Source organism: Taudactylus pleione, unplaced genomic scaffold (genome assembly GCF_031769625.1).
Source record: "Taudactylus pleione unplaced genomic scaffold, aTauple2 ptg000191l, whole genome shotgun sequence".
Classification (NCBI taxonomy): Eukaryota; Metazoa; Chordata; class Amphibia; order Anura; family Myobatrachidae; genus Taudactylus; species Taudactylus pleione.
This window is the reverse complement of record NW_028284593.1, coordinates 2,091,081-2,109,062: the sequence shown is the minus strand read 5'-3', so window position 1 is coordinate 2,109,062 and position 17,982 is coordinate 2,091,081. Positions and strand designations below refer to the sequence as shown.

Below are 17,982 nucleotides of genomic sequence, written 5' to 3'. Positions count from 1 at the left end.
TGCCTAATCTTGTAATCGCACAATAATTAGGATGCGTTTGAGGTGTGGTATTTATGGGACAGAATACAATAAAAAAAAAACTAAAAATTCTGTTTATTCTCTTGGCAGATTGGTTGTTGGAGCCAGCTGTATCCTTTTACATCAGACTCTCTTGTTATCACTTCTCATAAACTCCATACTGTTTGCTCTTAAAGCCAAAATGCAGTGATCCTGTCACTGAGTAATAGAATAATGCTTACATTGCAGGAATATGAATGCTTGCAAACCTTGGCGGAACTAGTGTGCAGTGAGCTCAGGTGTAAAAATATGCTGTGCCCACAAACAAAAAAACATATAGCACCTTTTTTTGTGAAATGGGAATGGGAAACAGACAATATATCAGTTCTACAGCCTCATCCTCCAAGTCAGTGGCACGTGCCACCATCACTGTGCCCAACCACAGTTTCCTCATGGAAGCAATGTTCTAGGGCCATGAATTCTTGTGATTGGTTCCTAATCCTGGAGAGTGAGTGCATTACATCCAGACTGAGCACTGTTTACTTAATATAGAAGTGCTTTTACATACACGACATGGCTAGTGCATTGTTAAGTAGAGGCCATTCACAGTGTGAAATATCACTCACTAGCTGGTTCACTCTTCTTGCCCAGGATGAGACTGAGTCAGATAGTGATGTCATGTCCTCCCTATGCCTCATTGCCCGGTAACAGAAAGAAGTGGAGTGTATCCAAGCAGGCTGCTTGTCATGAATTATATAGTATGGATGGCCATTGATGGTGCCATCTGTGTTTTATATTGATGGCAAGAACCTATCAACGGTGAACGTTCAGTGTATGCAGTTCACCCCGCGGGAGACGACGGCGTCATAATCGTGCCGTTGTCCCCCGCATCGTTAAATGGATGGGCAGCTTAACACTGATCGCAGTGCAGGCAGAGACTGGGAGGCAGGCCAATTGAGGAATAGGTCTGTGAGTGTCACATCAGGGGCAGAGTTGAGCTCCGTTTCCCCCACGTTGGGGGTAAAAACAAAACACAGGAGCCCTGTCTGCCAAAAATGGCAGAGAGAACCACCTGATATCCCCTGTCGATGGCCATCGCTATCATGTAGCGGTGCAAATCACACGGCAGGTACTATGACTGTGAGACAAACAGTGTGTCCCTTGAGACCCCAGGGGCCTCGGTGAAGTGCACCTGCTGCACCGACATCCGTTCCGATAAATAATTATTGTGAATATCACCATGTACAAATAACGTTGAGATTTGTCATTTTCATTAGATAGTGTTGGTATGCTGCTAATGGACTGTATATATTTGGTAAATGTTATAAATTATACTGGACAATGACCATTCTATGTCCTTATCACAGGGCATTAGCTCGTGTTCCCATGTCATGTTCCATGTTTGTACAGTTTTGATTTTAAGCATGTGTAAAGTCTGGTATCAGTATTGTATATGGTGGAAGATAAGTGAGGTGAGGCGAGGTGCAAGAATCATCTTGTAATGTGAGTGTGAAAGTTCAAGGAATGCTTTATGCTATAGGTGCTTTATACCCATTGGGGCAGTGGTTCCCAAACTGTGCGCCTGGGCACCCCGGGGTGTCTCGGGACACTTGCAGGGGTGCCTCAGGTTGGTGGTCCAGCACCAAATCAAATTATTTCTGGTAAATATGTAAACAAACAGAAGAGCAAACCTGTCCACCACCACATAACTGACCCTAAGGATGACGGTTAAGCACAATTTACTTCACTTTACTCTTTTACTAGATTTTTTTCTGAATTTCTCAATAACAAACTTAAACTTAGGGGTGCCGTGAAAACAATGCTGATATTCTAAGGCGCCATGTTTCAAAAAAGTTTGTGAACCACTGCATTGGGGGTTGAAGAGGTAGCTGTTCAGTAGTTAATAGGGAAGAATACCTGGAATAGGTATGTTTTGTAGCTCATACTTTCCACTCCCTGAAATAGTAACTATCTCCCTGATGAGCAAGCCTTGAAAAGTATGTGTTTTCATCAACAAGTAGATCTTACTGACTGCTTTGGTGCTCGTTTAGTTTTGGATGCTAGTAAATTTTATGACACACCTCTCAGATGTAGCAGTACACGTCCACTTTACCACCACGCTCAGAGGTGTTGCTTTCACAATCTCCCGGAAATACTTTTCAAAAGTAGGCACGTATGTTTTAGCTCTAGTTTAGTTAAACTCCTGTAGGCTCAGCCCGCTGATTTGTCTGAACAGCAAATTAAAATTATTAAAGGTAGCCAGTTAACCCCATATTTTATCAAATAATATAAAGCAGGGGTAGACAACATGTGGCATTTCAGCTGTTGTGGAGCTAAATCCCAGCATGCCTTGCCACAGTTTTAACATGCCATGACTGCAAACCTGTGACGGCATGCTGGAGTACCCTTAATATAGAGGAATATTTCAGGATGCAAGTGATATATTCCATACTTATATACCATACTATATCATAATATACTATATGAATTTCATACACTTATAATTACCCCTTGCATTGAGGGTTTCTTAGGAGACTGCAGGCTGGCACTTAGCTGCATTGAGGATGATTTTGATTGCCAGATTTGTGAGACAGGGGTGGGTAACATAATATGATTTGGTGTTTATAAACATATAGATGATTTGATGTACAGTATTAGCTTTTTACATTTAACCATCATTTTGTTCAGTTTGTATAAGTAGTAGCATTACCTCTGTCCTGTCCACTGCAATCTGTGGTGCTAATATCCTGTTGAGTGTGAAGAGAACCAGTTACCAACAAGAGAGTCCTTTTATATGTGCATTGTTTTATTATAACACGGTTAGCGGATAGCTGTTTAGTACGACTCTTCTGGGTCCAATGTCTTCCATACATTTGTTTCCAAGGAAAGTTTTTGGACATCTGTCTCTTTGGAGACTGCGTAGGAGAGAATGTTGGACACTGTAGAGATGAACCCTTTTATATAGATATTTGTTTAACCAAGCTGCTAATTGTGGGTCAACGGTCTATATGGTGGGAGAGGGAGACTGATTAATAGATATGTCTTATATATTTTGGTATAAGTGGAATTTGGTAATGGGAAGTCTGAGCCTAGTCTGGAGATCTGCAAATGTTGGAAAATTATCTCCAGTTGTAAGATTGTAAAAAAAATTGGTATCGGTCCTTATCCAGTGGTCATAGCCTTCTGCCTTTTGAGTTGTTCCTGGGTAGGAATAAACATCCATAAGCTTCTACTGGGGGATCGTCGTCAAGTATTGTATTCCATTTAATTCAAATTCATTTATTTAGTATGAAATGCCAGCAGTCAAATGTATTATTAGCATACAGGGCTATTAGGAGTTCAGAGCAGTTTTCACTTTTTATCAGTTATAGAAGATATTTGGGGAAATGTAATAGATGATCGCCCCTTTAAAACATCGGCAGACTTGACAGAAACTCGCCAATGCTTGCATCTCGCAGGCCATTACATTTACCCCCAAGTGTTAGTCCGGACTTGCCAACTTGTTCATGTGGACCAGAGACACCAGGCGTTTGTTTATTCTGGTCACTTAGGGGCCTTTTCCTTAAATAACGCTATTTTGGTATTCATGAACAGACTTAGCACAGGAGATATCACAGATATCTCCTTGCTAAGTTCCCCTGCGTTAATTTCCACACTCCCCATACATTAGTATGGGGATGTGGAAATTGTGGTATTCATCAAATTCCGAAAATTATGAATTTTCGGAATTTGATGCAGTTACTATTCGCCACTGTGAGGTGGCGAATAGCAGAATCGACTTACCTGTATCCGCGTGTGCAGGTCCACCGACGAGTCCCTCCGGCGCTCTGCTCCGTCCTCAGGCTCCGGAGGCTGGTCGGACATGTGTGCTCCCCAGCAGAGCACAAGAAAGTTTAGAAAAAAAAAAAAAGTTTGTTTTTTTTCTAATCTGTCATGTGGTCTGCTGGGAAACCACATGACAGACCAGCAGGACGGAGCCGGAGGCTGCTGCGCGGACAGGTAAGTCGGGGGGGGGGGGATCAGGGGGGTACACAAACTTAACGCATCTGTAGGCAGTGCTGCGCATGCCCTGGTTTTAAAGATGTAACAGCGCATGCGCAGCACTGTTTCCAGATGCGATAAGGTAGTGTAGGCAGGGAAAAATATCTATTTCCCGAAAAGCTGTCATCGCAAAAATGACAGCTTTTCGGAATAGATACTTATGGAGAGGTGGAATGATGAATTCCTCCTATAATTAGGTAGAACTCCATGCGAGTTCTTAACCTAATTATCTCTAGAGAATTTTTAGGTTTAATGAATAGGCCCCTAAGACTTTAATCATTTCAGGTCAATGCTGTCACCAAAGAAGACTTAAATGAGTGCATATCGTGTGACATTTCTTCTCCTGTGATTGGGTCATTAAGAATTTATGTTTCAGATTGAGATCTCTTCAACAGAGTTCACATAAGCAGGTTGATGTTGATAGCTGTTATTAGTTTTCAGATCCTTGTGGTTCTATAAATTTGAACAGACTATGCTGCATCTATATTTGTTATGAGTTAGGGTCTCTTGTTTCGATCGAGTTGATTGCTCTCTTCTTTGCCAGATAATCTCTTGTCCCAATGCTGTCTAATAGTAGCGCATATTAATAATAGCTTCCAGCACATTTAGTGCCCTGTACAGTGAGATTTGTCCTGGGTCTGTTGCTGCTGGTTTTATGTTTCTGTGAGATATTTGCAGTTCAATGGTAGATATTCTTTACTGCAAGCTATACTCCACAGGTAATCAGTCAGTATTGGTCAGAGCTATTTTACTGGGTGGGCATTGAGGTCTGGATGTGAACTCTCTCTGTGGTGCCTGTGTGTTTATATCTGCAGTCCCACTTGACCGTCTGAGGATGGTGGTGTGGGAGCTGCTCAGTTCTGGCAGATGGATGGATGGGAATACTGGGGGGTGGGGTAGGTTTAAGCACCCCTGGGGGGAGGTTAGGGTTAGGCACTAGGGGGGGAGATTAGGGTTAGGCACCCCTAAGGGAGAGTTAGGGGGGGGAGAGGGGAGGGTTAGGATACTAACCTGGCGCCGTCGGGAGCTTCATCTACCGGACTTCCAGCATCGGTATTTCATCCGCCGGGCTTAAGTCCGGCAGTATGTTATACTGATATATATATAGCATAGGAAATGGTAAAGTGGTATTCCAATGGTCACATTAAACATATCCATGATCATTGGAATAATCGCATTTCATGTCTAAAAATTATTGTACGTACTTTGTATTAGATACAGTATACATATCTGTATGTCTAATAAAAAAATTACTTATAATAAACATTAGACATAGGCTATATTCAATTAACCATGATAACGTTGTTTTCTTATCGGACCATTCGCCCGAAGTAGCTGCTTTTCACATGTTTGCGCACTCCCGTTAATTGAGCAATCCTATTGCAAAAGGCAAGATAACACATTCGCCCGATATTTCTTGCATTGAAGACTGGCGAAAAGTGTAGTTGAAAATGGAGAAATCAGCCTGTACCCCCATAAAAAGTAATCTAAGATAGAGGAATAGTATAGAAGTGTGTTAGTGGACATAATTAAAGGTTTTGGGGTCTAGGTATTAATGAGGTCGGCTGCGGCATTAGCATACAGACGCAACAGCAGCTGGAGGGCCACTTATTGCCCACCCCTGCTGTAGCTGCACATGTTGTGCTTAACTTTGATGCACCTTCAATTTAGTTGCACAGGATATCTCTGATAAGTCATTCTTGTCCATCATAAATAAAAGAAAAAGGCTGCACTAAGCAGTACATAGTGCAAGTAAGTGTGTTGAGGTTTAATTTATAAAGTCTGCACCCTATTGTCTCACTTCAGACGAGGACTTTGGATTTGTACAGAGTGCAGGGAAAACTGTCTCTGCACTGTGTACTGCTTAGTCGTAATCCCCATTAAAAATTAGGTGTGTTCCTTAAACATAAATCACTCTGAAAGCACATGGAGTTGTTCATTTTTCCATAGGTTTTGAGTCACTCGTTCTTTCTTCCTTTTGACCATAGAAGACCTTGGTGGCTGTTTTTGAGAGAGAGCGCGAATTATAGATGGACTTAAAAATAACTACTGTTTTACATGAAAATTATTTTAATACAAAAAAAATTATCTTCTGTTTATGTGTGATTGCTGTTAAGTACTTTTTAGTTCAGACTGAAGCAGGGTATTTGTATCCAGGCAAGTATGTTTAATGGTCACAAACACCACATTAGGCTTCTAGTAGGGGCTATATGGTGGTGTTATAGCTTGGGGACCCTTGCTTGCTCTCCTGTCTTTCCTTGTGGTCACCACAATAAGACCTCCTCAGCACATTCTGTCTTTTCCTGTAAGTTATTAGATTCCAGCACTTAATTTAATTTCCTCTTGCCATATTGATGAGGAGACGTATTTCCTTTAAGAGCACAATTGCATAGGTGATTGTGGTTAAATTGCTATCATATCTTATTTATAATCCCAAGCCAGAGTATGAATAGCCAAGGTGACTTAATTTGTCCACCGTTACTTAGACAGTATTCTCCAAATGCTAATCTCATACACATGTCAAATGTAAATGGCCTTGAACAATAGCAGCAGCAGCTTATGACAGAACATTACCTTGCCTCTGCCCTCTTTCCGCACACATACACTGTGATAACTGAAAAATAAAATGTTTTCCATGACCTAACCTCTATTAGATGTCTCATTGGAGTGTGCAGGGTTCTTGTCTGGAATTGGACTGGATGCCACTGTCATGGTGAGAAGTATATCTCTCAGAGGGTTTGACCAGGTATGTAACTAAATTGTCCCTGAGATATCTGTTGCTGACCCATTCTGTATGAATGTGTGTTATGGAATTTGAATTATGTGGTAAATGAGTCCTGAAATCAACATATATTTGTTACCTTTCGTTACAACAGCAAATGGCTGCCCTAGTGACAGATTATATGGAGTCCTATGGTACAAAGCTCTTGAGGAAATGTATTCCGTCCATTGTAGAAAAGCTGGATAATGGAAAACTGCAGGTGACCTGGAAAAACATTGATTCTGGTAAAGAAGGAATGGACGTATTTGACACCGTCATGTGGGCTGTAGGTAAGTTGAATGATGCTTTATAGAACAGAGTTATACCTAAATGAACAAACCTGTCAAATGTTTTTTGGTTTTCTCAAGCCAGTCTTGTATATGAATTAAACCTTTCTTCTGTCACACTTTTTTAAGAGAGAGGTCAAGCTTATTCTGTCATTTAATTCACATAGGAATTGTACACAGTTCAGATGTGTGTCCATTAGTCTTACAAGCAGTGAGGTGCTGACCCTCAGGTAAATAAGATTATGTGAATGATTTTAACTTATATTATTCCACTCAAAACTGGATTTTTTTTTAAGTTTTCTTATACTTTTAATAGTACCTCTGCCAGGAAACTGTGTATTAGGAATCTAACCATGTCAATAGAAGTATACATTTAAGTATGATGTGTTTCCCTTTAAAATATGTAATGTAACAGTAGTATTTGGCAAGTTTGCCAATGTTGTCCAAAATAATGCTGCCTTTGTGTCCTGTATTAATTGCACTTTCCATCCACATAGACAGCCTTGTCTCCAGCCAATAATGCACACTATAGCCAGGAATATTCACTTCATATTCTATTCTGCCCCACTTTGCTGATATCCTGATACATGTATTAGTTTATATAGTCCTGTTTAAATGTGATCACTTTAAAAATAACGTATTATAATATTACAGATAATAAGAGTTGAATCAAGTAACGTTACTCGTCATTCTGTGCTTTTGTGTATACCACAGTTGCCAGTATTAATGGTACCATTAAGACAGCAGCTAGCATCATCTGCGGCAATCCACTGCATATACAGTATATACAGTGTTTGCCCAGGTTCAGTGAATGAAAACAGATATGCGCTTGGATAAATAGTCTGTAGTGTTTGTTTTTCTGTATCCAAGCAGCAAAAACCTACAAATAAAGGCAATTTGTCTCTTTACTCCCTTAGGTTTTTGTTTTTCCTTTAAAACTCCATCCTGTTAAGATTAAATGCATGTACTGTTAAATCTGGTTAATTGTGTGGATCTTTTTTTCTCTGCGTGAACAGACCCACACCAGGTGTCCCTGGTACAGCAGTGGAACACTAGCAGTTTTAGGATTTCCTGCCTGCAGATGTGCCACTTAATGGGCTGGCTGAAATATATCCTATTTAGAAAGTTAATGCATGGCTGTGTGGTGGCCCTCCTAAGCACTTTTGTACACACAAAGTAGTCTCAGTAGCCTGAAACATGTACATTATTGGCATTTATTGATGGAGAAATGTAGGAGTTTTACTATTGGATTTTATAGTGTATCTTGGTGATGATGTCATCGTATAAACTCATTAATGTTACCGTATCGTCTTCACACGAATTATGTAAATATTAAAAATCACCAGTAGCTTTTCAAAAATATAGCTCATAAGTCACGGACTTGAGGACAGGGATCATACATGTATTTTTCAAATAATATAGGATCGGTGGAATCTGTCATTTCATACTTTGTTTAAAAGAAACACATTTAATGTACTTTAATTACATTCCAGCGGAAAAACCTTTTCAAATTTCAAGTTGCCATATGTTTTATATACAGTTTAAAGCCAACACTGCATTTTCTACCAGTGTCACTATTCCACTGTAACTTTCAATACACGCATGAAATAAGAAAGTGGACTGTGAAACTTGGTGTGCTGGCATATTGATATACATTTTTTGAATTGATGGTTAAAATGGAACAGTGGATACAGATAATTCAAAATTGTCCACAGGTAAATGTGTTTTGGTTGGTTTCCACCTCCAGTAATATTAAATTAAGTTTTTTTTTTTTTGTGATCTGCTCAGCTACCCAACTCATTGTTGACATCTGTTCAAGACAACTACAACTTTAATTTTTGCAGTTTGCTGTAAATGTTATCACCACATCAATTAAACAAGAAAAGAGACATGTTGGTAGGGCCACACTTTGATAAGTCCCATATGTTGCAGAATCTCTCTCTCTGCTCCCAGGAGGATAGATGTTCTGTGTCCTTACATTGAGCCCTCTTAACCCTTGGTCCTAGTTAAAAACATTACTACTTCCTGATCACCAAGCTAATAAAAATACTATAATCATGGCAAGCATTTTGTCACACATTTGTATATACATTTCACATTTATTTTCATTGAAGTCAGAAGGTTATAGTTTTCTTTCTGCTTAAGAGAGGATAAAGACTAGAAGTAAAATAAACAGTTTATTTGAGATGCAAAACATAGATAATGAAGATTGAAAAAAAGGAAAAGTGCGCCGTATTACATCAGAGAACCACTTTAGTCTTCATTTCTTTCATTTTAGTCTTCATTCCAAAAACACTTTTCAGTCGACAATACAAAACCTTCACGATAAATGTTCTAGTCTCTAGAAATAAAATCATTTTTTATTCAAGAGCTATGTTAAGATTAGTATGTATTATTTCATATTTTAAGAACAATAGCTAGATCATAAATAAAATTAATACATACATAAAACGAACAACCAAAAAAAGTGTAATGCACATAAATACAATGTAAAGGTAAGTAATCAATGCTAATAAATTAGCGTGTATGACAGGGCTTGACAAAGTTTTCTAAGATCTAGGAGCCAGGATGAAAGTGTAGGAGTCCGACCACCGTCCCCCCCCCAAAAAAACAGGAGTGAGTGAGGAGCACAGCTCTGTGTGTTATGCAACTGTTATACACACTATACTAGTCCACAAAATGGTCGCAGTTGAATGGATATAGTAACATGGAGGCCCCCTCACTGCTCTGCACAGCTTCCCTGCTCCATCCCCCACCCTTCAGTAATAACAGACCACATTTCACATAAAACAATGGTGCCAGAAAGTACAACAGAACCCCCCTCCCCTCATGGTCACACCACTATCCCTCTGAAGCCGCTCCGCAATCCCTGGCCACTCATAGACCCTACTACCGGAGAGCTCTATGCAGCCGGAGATAGGAGACAGTAGACAGCCGGGTCGTACAGGAGGATCAGCGTAGACTGGGACAGACAGCAGGGATCAGAGCAGGCCAGGATGGAGAGAATTCGTCAGTGCAGACTGGGACGGACAGAGGCAAAGCAGTCACCGCAGGCGACACTCAGCACATGCACTCCTGTGCATGATATGAACACCGCAATACTATAGGCACGAATCTCCGCGGGGGCTGATGAGGATCTGCTTTCTCCCTCACTGCAAAATCTAGTAGCTAGGCAGCAAAATCTGGTAGTCATGGCGACCTGGCTCCCGGGATTTGTCGAGCCCTGGAGTATGAGGTCCCTGGACATTTAATGAAAAACAAGTGAAAATAATTAAGGTATGGTTTCTGCAAAACCATAGCATCCACAGCAACAAATTAAAGATATGCTTCTATTTCATTGCACTAGTCTAAAGTCTAGCCCAATTGTGTTACATGATGAACCCATACACGTTACTTAGCCAGTAAGGAAAAGTAAACTGGCAACATTCTTTATTTACACTTAATATGTGGGGGTGGGGGGGATTAGTAAATGCCCGGGCTTAATGAAGGGGCCCGTGCGGGGGTCCGGGTCCACCCCTCCTCCTTTACCTGTGTCTCCCTAGCCGGGCTGGACTGGGCTGTGGGAGGGACCAGTGAGGCTACTGCCATTGATCAGCAGCAATTTTTTTGGGTAATGATGCGTGAACCCTCCCCAACCCCCCGATTGTTTAATTGGCTACTGAGAAAAAAGAAAAAAAATTAACCTTGTGTGTCCATGTGATAAGGAATATAGGGGCAGTTTAATTCAGAGCAGGGGGTATAGCGCTGGGAAGTTGGTCCCAGAGCTATTCAATTCACCACGCAGTTTAGTCCGACTATTGCAAGTTAAGTAGGAGAATGCCGGTTCTTGCGACTTAACCTGGCTGTTTAGTAGCGAGAACCGGTATTCTCCAACTAAAGTGCCGGCCACGATGCTGTTAGTGCCGCGCTAAGATGGCAAACAGCCTCGCGGCTGGCACTTTAGTCAGATTTCTGTTCGCACCCTCAGGAAGGTGCGAGGAGAAATCATTTAGTCCAGGAGTGGCCAACCAGTCAGAGGCAAAGAGCCAAAAAATGTCTGTGGTCAAGTTGAAGAGCCAATCGCATGCGCGCGCAAAAATGGGGGCATGGCCTAGCTTTCCCAAGACCACGTCCCATTTTTGTGCGCACACGTTTGGTATGACATTCGCAGGAGCATGAGGATAATTTTAGTTTGCTGCCCTAAAAAAAATTAAAAAGCTGCTCTGTGTTACTGGATTGGTATATAAGTAAATGTTACCACATTGAGCGCTAATTGAACGTGTTAGTGTATGACACAGTGGATGTATTTGCATAAATAAATAAAAAACAAACAAACGAACAAGAAAAAAACACTGACAGGCAAACAAACAGACACCAATATAAAAAACAATAAATCGCTAAAAAGATGTAGGTAGGGGATATTAAAGTGAGGTGGGGTTAGGGTAAGCAAAAATAAAAAAAATATAAATAAATAAAAATCAAATAAACCAACAAACAGACAACAATATAAAAAACATCTCTAAAAGATGTATGAAGAAATAGAGGACGGGAGATGGGTAAGGGATAGGGAAGTGAGGTGGGGTTTGGGTAAGCAAAGCCATAAAAAACACAAATTGCCAATGTTTAGCGCTTTTGTGCAAAGTTGGAGCTTGGGAAAACTTGTCCGGTGCTTAGTGCGTAAGGTATTGTCCGTTTTTATTGGTCACTCACTGTCCCTTTTATTATTACCCTACCTTCGCGGCTCCTGCCGCACTGTGTCTGCCGCACTTTGCCTTCTCCGTATTCACGGGGACTGTAGCGATAGTGACTCGCTGCGGCTCCTGATAATGTCAGAGATCGGCGGTCTTTTCTGCTTCTTGTCCCGTCTGTAGTGGAAATGTGGACTTTTGTTGCTCCGTGTAAACACACATTTTTTGCACCACTGCGGACGCTTTTTGAAGGTGGTTTCATGGATCGCAGGAGCATGACATTGTGTCACACCCCTGTTTTTAGTCACGCTTTCGGCGAGCACAGCAAATTGAAAATACACAATTTACATAAGGTTCCTAATATAATTTTTTCACTGTTGAAGTGAAAGAAAACGCCAGAGCAATATAGAAAACATTGATATAGCCACGTTCACATAAAATACACAGAAACAAGCCAGATACACATAAAATACATTTACAATACACATCCAAATAAAATAAATATTAAACTCCAGAACCACATAAAATACATTGAGAAAGCCAGTGCCCATTATGCTGTGCCCCATATGCAGTGTCCCCCTGTAGTTGTGCCCATTAAGCACTGCCCCCAGTAGTTGTGGCCCTTATGCAATGCCCCCTGTAGCTGTGCGCATTATGCACTGCCCCCAGTAGTTGTGCCCCTTCTGCAATGCCCCCTGTACTTGTGCCCATTTAGCAATGCCTCCAGTAGCTGTGCCCCTTCTGCAATGCCCCCTGTAGTTAAGCAATGCCCCCTGTAGCTGTGCCCCTTCTGCAATGCTCCCTGTAGTTAAGCAATGCCCCCTGTAGCTGTGCCCCTTCTGCAATGCCCCCTGTAGTTAAGCAATGCCCCCTGTAGCTGTGCCCCTTCTGCAATGCCCCCTGTAGTTAAGCAATGCCCCCTGTAGCTGTGCCCCTTCTGCAATGCCCCCTGTAGTTAAGGGATAGAAAAAAGGAAACAGAAATCTCCTCTTTGTTGGCGCATGTTAAACATGAATAATAAAAGCTAATTTTTAATAAATATTCTAGTAAGTGCGCCAACAAAGAGGACATTTCTGTTTCCTTTTTTCTATCCTGTAAGATTATTACTGTCCTTGGCAGCACGCCCCAGGACTTTATAAATATTTAGATTTACAATTTTCTTATTGTTGGGGTTGTAATTTGTATACCTTCACAACTAATTATTTACTGGTGCAGAAGTTTGTCCCAATTCACCTTTTCCCTATTATAACCCCTGTAGTTAAGCAATACCCCCCTGTAGCTGTACCCATTAAGCAATGCCCCCAGTAGTTGTGGCCTGTATGCAATTCCCCCTGTAGCTGTGCCCTTTATGCAATGCACCCAGTACTTGTGGCTTTTATGCAATACCCCCTGTAGCTGTGCCCATTATGCAATGCCCCCAGTAGTTGTGCCCATTACGCAGAGCCCCCAGTAGTTGTGCCCATTACGCAGAGCCCCCAGTAGTTGTGCCCCTTCTGCAATGTTAGCTGTAGTTGTGCCCATTAAAGCAATGCTCCCTGTAGTCATGCCCCTTCAGGTAGTGCCCCCAGTACTAGCTCTTCCTCCCTGCCCACACTTAGCTGTCTTTATGCTGGCACCGCTTCACACCGTCAGGGCTCCCAAGTTTGTTCGTTTTTTCTTACAATGAATTAAGATAAATCTGTTCCATTAGGCTCAATTATCCTATTATTATCTTATCCCAAACTTTTATTCGCAAATATCACTTAAATATTAATAAGTACTGCTAACCACACCACTACACGACGGACATTGGGGTTTAAATAAATGTCAAAAGCACAATAACACAAGGTGAGTGAAACAAGATGATATGTTCTTAGAAAACCTGCATTACTGAAATTAGTGTACACTGGGCCTGATTCAGACCCGCTCGCGAGCGCTGAGCGCTCGCAAGCGGGTCGATGTTGCCCAAGTGCGCATGCGCACGATGGAGGCGGCTCCATCGTGCGCATGCGCGAGACCCGAATAATGACTGCCAAGCCGTCATTATGGGTCTCGCACCAAAGGGGACGTGCTGTCGATGGTGATTGACAGCACGTCCCCTTTGGTGGGCGTGCCGGCGGCGTGGCTGCCCAGACGGAGGCGTTCCCATGGGAACACCTACCGTCTGGGGCCGGCCCCACTGGCATCAATAGTGATGTCAGTGGGAGTGCTTTTGGCAAGGGTCTCATCGCAAGCCCGATGGTCGCGATGGTCTTGACCATCGTGACCATCATTTTGGCCAGTCGCTATAGCTGTTGGTGGTCACCCACAGCTATGCGAGTGGCCAGGAGGCCGCTCCAAAAAGGAGGAGGGATGGCCCTGATTCAGAGCGAGATCTCTGTCAGAGCGTCCGGCTCTCAATCAGGGCCACTGTTGTTTCCAATCTCTTGCCTTTTCCAGGTGATCTGTGATCACAGACAGCAGCAAAAGACCAGATTTGCGAAATCTTTATCTATAATATCTATCAATTGAGGTCCTACTTGACACAAGAATTTTTTTTATTTAAAGATTCTGAGTGTGCCAGATTATTCTCATTGCTTAATATTAGATTTACTATGCTTGTACTCATATGTAAAAATAAATTGCTGTACCAACCTCCCCTCTACATTGCTGAATCTATTCTAGCATGCAACACATTTATATCCTGTTTAGTTATTGGGTATCTAGTGTCTCCCTGTTTCTTGTTTGATTTACTTACTTTGTGATCTTATATTGTATATTATATCCCTTTGGTAACCCTGTTAAAATTTAAATACAAAGATTACACACACACACAAAATTGTTACTAGATGTAACAACTAAAACTTTTGTTTGTTCTAGTAATCGTTTACAATGCCGACATATTCCGCAGAGCTGCACAATTATTTAAATTTTTCAGCTCTGCAAAAAATTTTTGCTAACCACAGTGTTTACATTTTTGTTATGTGTGTGTGTTTTTTTTAATCTTTATGAGGTGTAGGAGAAATAGGTAAATCACAAGTGCTACTGTATATTACCATCTTATCTATGAGGAGAATGGGTCTTTGCGGTTATCAGTTTATACCCTAGCACTGAATGGCTTGAAAAATAAAATCTTCACAATTATGGTATTTTGTGGTTTTAAAGCTTGACATCTGTAGCTTTTAGTGTGTATAAAGAAACTTTTGTGTTTTTCTTTGTCACAATAAATAAATGCATAATCCAGATGAGATAAAACAATAGTCAGAGATATTCTAAATTCCTTAAAAAATATTCAGATTTGAATTCTTGTTCATACCAACTAATCTCATATAAAAACATGAAAAGATCAAACAAATATATACAGCTCCACTATTTATTTTTTTTATCCCTAAAGTAATATATTGCCATATTTCTAACATAGTCCAGTAACCTATTAGCTGCAGTAATTTGCCACTTATTGATCCAGTTGGGGCTAGGCAATAAACCCCGAACACCAGCACTTTTTGAGGATTGTGTTTCTCATGCCTCAGGCAGGCGAAACAAGATCCCTGAAATCAGTACCGTTTTCTTTGCCGCGATCGTGAAAACACACAGGTTTCACGGACCCTGTGTATTTTCAGACAAAAACGGGTAATTTTTCTTTTAAAAAAACCAGACTGAATACCCCGATAATGACCATCAGGCAAAAATTGAGTTAAAAGCCAGTTTTTTTTCGTAACAAACATTGATGTGGCTAATAGGATACCAACCTTAGACTAGCGTCAGGAAGAGGTTGCACCTGTTTATTCAGTTGCTTTAGCGATGGCATCATCATTGATAACGGCAAAGAGCATAGTAGAATTGAATCCTGTCCTAGGATTTGTACTGTCTCTAGATTCTAAAGCATGTACATAGGTATCAAACACACAGCAATAACAATGACTGTGAGATCGTAGTTTATTTTACATACAACAGTTAAAAATATAATTGACCATTTTAATTGATTCTCTCTGAAAGACTGGCAATAATTTGGGTCCTTAGAGCTCAGATGGTATCTCCTGAATAATAAATTGAAATTAACATTTGTCTATGCCAGTCTCAGCCAGGGTAATAAGAACATTTATTGTATTACAGTGTAAGATCCTTGCTGTAGATTAAGGCCACTCATTAATGAATTACGATTTACATAATCAGTGCTTTTCATTTTAGTGTTTTTACCAATATTGTTTCTACTTCAGGGTCCATAGGGGGTCCACAGGGTTGACCTTGGGGTATAGGTTGGGAACCAAATCCGGGCACCACGCAGTTAAAGCTTTTAGCTCCCAGGATGCACTGGGTCCACTCTCCCTATAACCCCACCCCCAAGCCAGAGGCACCTCAGTTTAAGTTGGTGCCCGGCCGGAGTCGGGTCACCGTTAGCGCAGGGGGAGCTGATTAGCAGCCCCTAAGCTTATTTTATTTTTTTAGGGACAAAGTTTTTTTCATAGACTTTGGACTCTTCAGAGCGGCAGCGTCGGACTGTCCATAGGACGTCTAAGCTGCCGCTCCGTCACCCCGCTGGCGCTGAGACGCCAGTACAGATCTGGGGATCTCAGCGGGACCCCAGAGTCTGTACTAGCCGGACTCTGCGGGCGCCCAGGACTGCTGCCGGATCCACGGGGAGCAGGTAAGGTCGCGGATCACCGCTTGCGGTGATCCGCGCATTTCAAATGCAGTCCTGTGCCTCCGGTCTCAGGGGACAGACCGGAGGCGCCGGCAGTGGCGGCGGGCCCCCCATACCCCGTGTGTCCACTAGACCACCAGGGACTTAACGATCGGTGCAGGGAGCCGGCGTCCCGGGGGTTAATAGCCGGCCAGGGGAGGCAGCCTTCCCTGTTACAGCGGCTCCTCCCCTCAGCTCAGCGCGCCTTTCAGTATCCATAGTCTGGCGTCGCTGAGCTGCTTCCTCCGCGGGCCACGCTTCTTCTGAGGTCTCCAGCGGCCATTTTATCTCTGTGGTGCAGCAGAAATCTCTGGAGATGGCAGTGAGTCCAGTCCCCCTGCGTACCTCACCATCAGGTCAGTGTACACAGCGCTGTAGCCTTCCCAGACACTGAATCTGGGCAGTTGAATGCAGTGTAATAGTGCAGTATATTATATGACATGTTTATGTATATATGTATATATCTGCATTGTATGTGACTTATGCTAGTGCTGACTGTACTTTATTCTCTCACCTGTCAGTGTATATCTATCCCTTTTCTTTATCTGCCCTAATACAGCTGTACTTAGGGTGGTTCTGAGACCTCACATTTATATACTTGTTAATATTTGTGTGGTTTGTCACATACTGTTGCGTGCTGCACGTTGCCATATTTTAGATGGAACTGTGTGTTGCATACGCTGAAAATGGGTCCCTGCAGCTATTTTTGGCATCAGTCAGGACCAGTATAGTGCTGCTTAATATTTCCGCCAAGATGGGTCAGATATGTCTGACCAGGAGATAGAGCGTTATACTGCACCCATTTTTACTATCCTGCAAGTCATGTGCTGCAGGTGTTAGTGCGGAGGATTTGACTCATAAAGGGTTCTGTATGTGGCGTCATCTGGTGCCGGCCTCTTTCACGACCCCCTTGGGCGGTTTGTTTTCTCGGGATCCTCTCAATTGCGGATCGCCGGGCGGGCCCCATTGTTGTACCTCACTTGGGGTTACTTCACCATACTGCCCTTTTCATCTCAGGGTATCTCGCAGCTTCTTGCACTCTTCCCCTGTGACACAGACTACCGCTCCCTGCAGGGTTTTTTTTTGCAGTATATGAATTCCCCCTGGTGCCACAATAGTCTGTCATTCCCCTTGCAGGGATTACCACAACAGCCACCCTGGGTGGATGTCGTTTTCTACGAAACGCTAATTGGCGTGGTTGACGCCCTGTGGTTACTTCCCAGTTGGCTCTGCCGTGAACTGGGTACTGTTCGGGGCTCTTTCCCTCTTACACGGGGGGAAGCCTATTTCAGGTATTATTATCCCTGCTTTAGGGCTGGTAGCAGGTCCATTCTGGTTAGAGTGAATGTTGACCTGCACCTGTATCATACACCCTCAGTATTGCGTGCCTTCGGGTTACCTGTTGCTGACTAGCGGGTGGATCGCATAGCGGGACTCTGGCTGTTGCCAGATAGGAGGTGTTACAACAGTGTTTGGCCTCCTGTCCCAAATTCCCTGAGGGCATCACGAGCCCCTCCTGGGGGGGATGGGCGTGTTACTCGTCTGATTACAGACGTTACTACGCCTCCCATTCCTGCGTGGTCGGATTCT

The 17,982-nt window shown here is 42.4% G+C and overlaps 1 protein-coding gene across 3 annotated transcripts in view; it reads left to right on the top strand.

Annotated features, from left to right (window-relative positions):
• The window catches only part of TXNRD2 (thioredoxin reductase 2), a 187,325-nt gene that overhangs the window by 72,540 nt on the left and 96,803 nt on the right, over window positions 1–17,982 (top strand). For all 3 annotated transcript variants that reach the window (XR_015878950.1, XM_088476667.1, XM_088476668.1), the window contains exons 9-11: window positions 109–128; window positions 6,693–6,784; window positions 6,915–7,089. Coding sequence is in view for 2 of the 3 variants with exons in the window: in XM_088476667.1 (XP_088332793.1) it covers window positions 109–128; window positions 6,693–6,784; window positions 6,915–7,089 (287 nt within the window). In the remaining variant the exon portion in view is untranslated. The remainder of the gene's footprint in view (window positions 1–108; window positions 129–6,692; window positions 6,785–6,914; window positions 7,090–17,982) is intronic.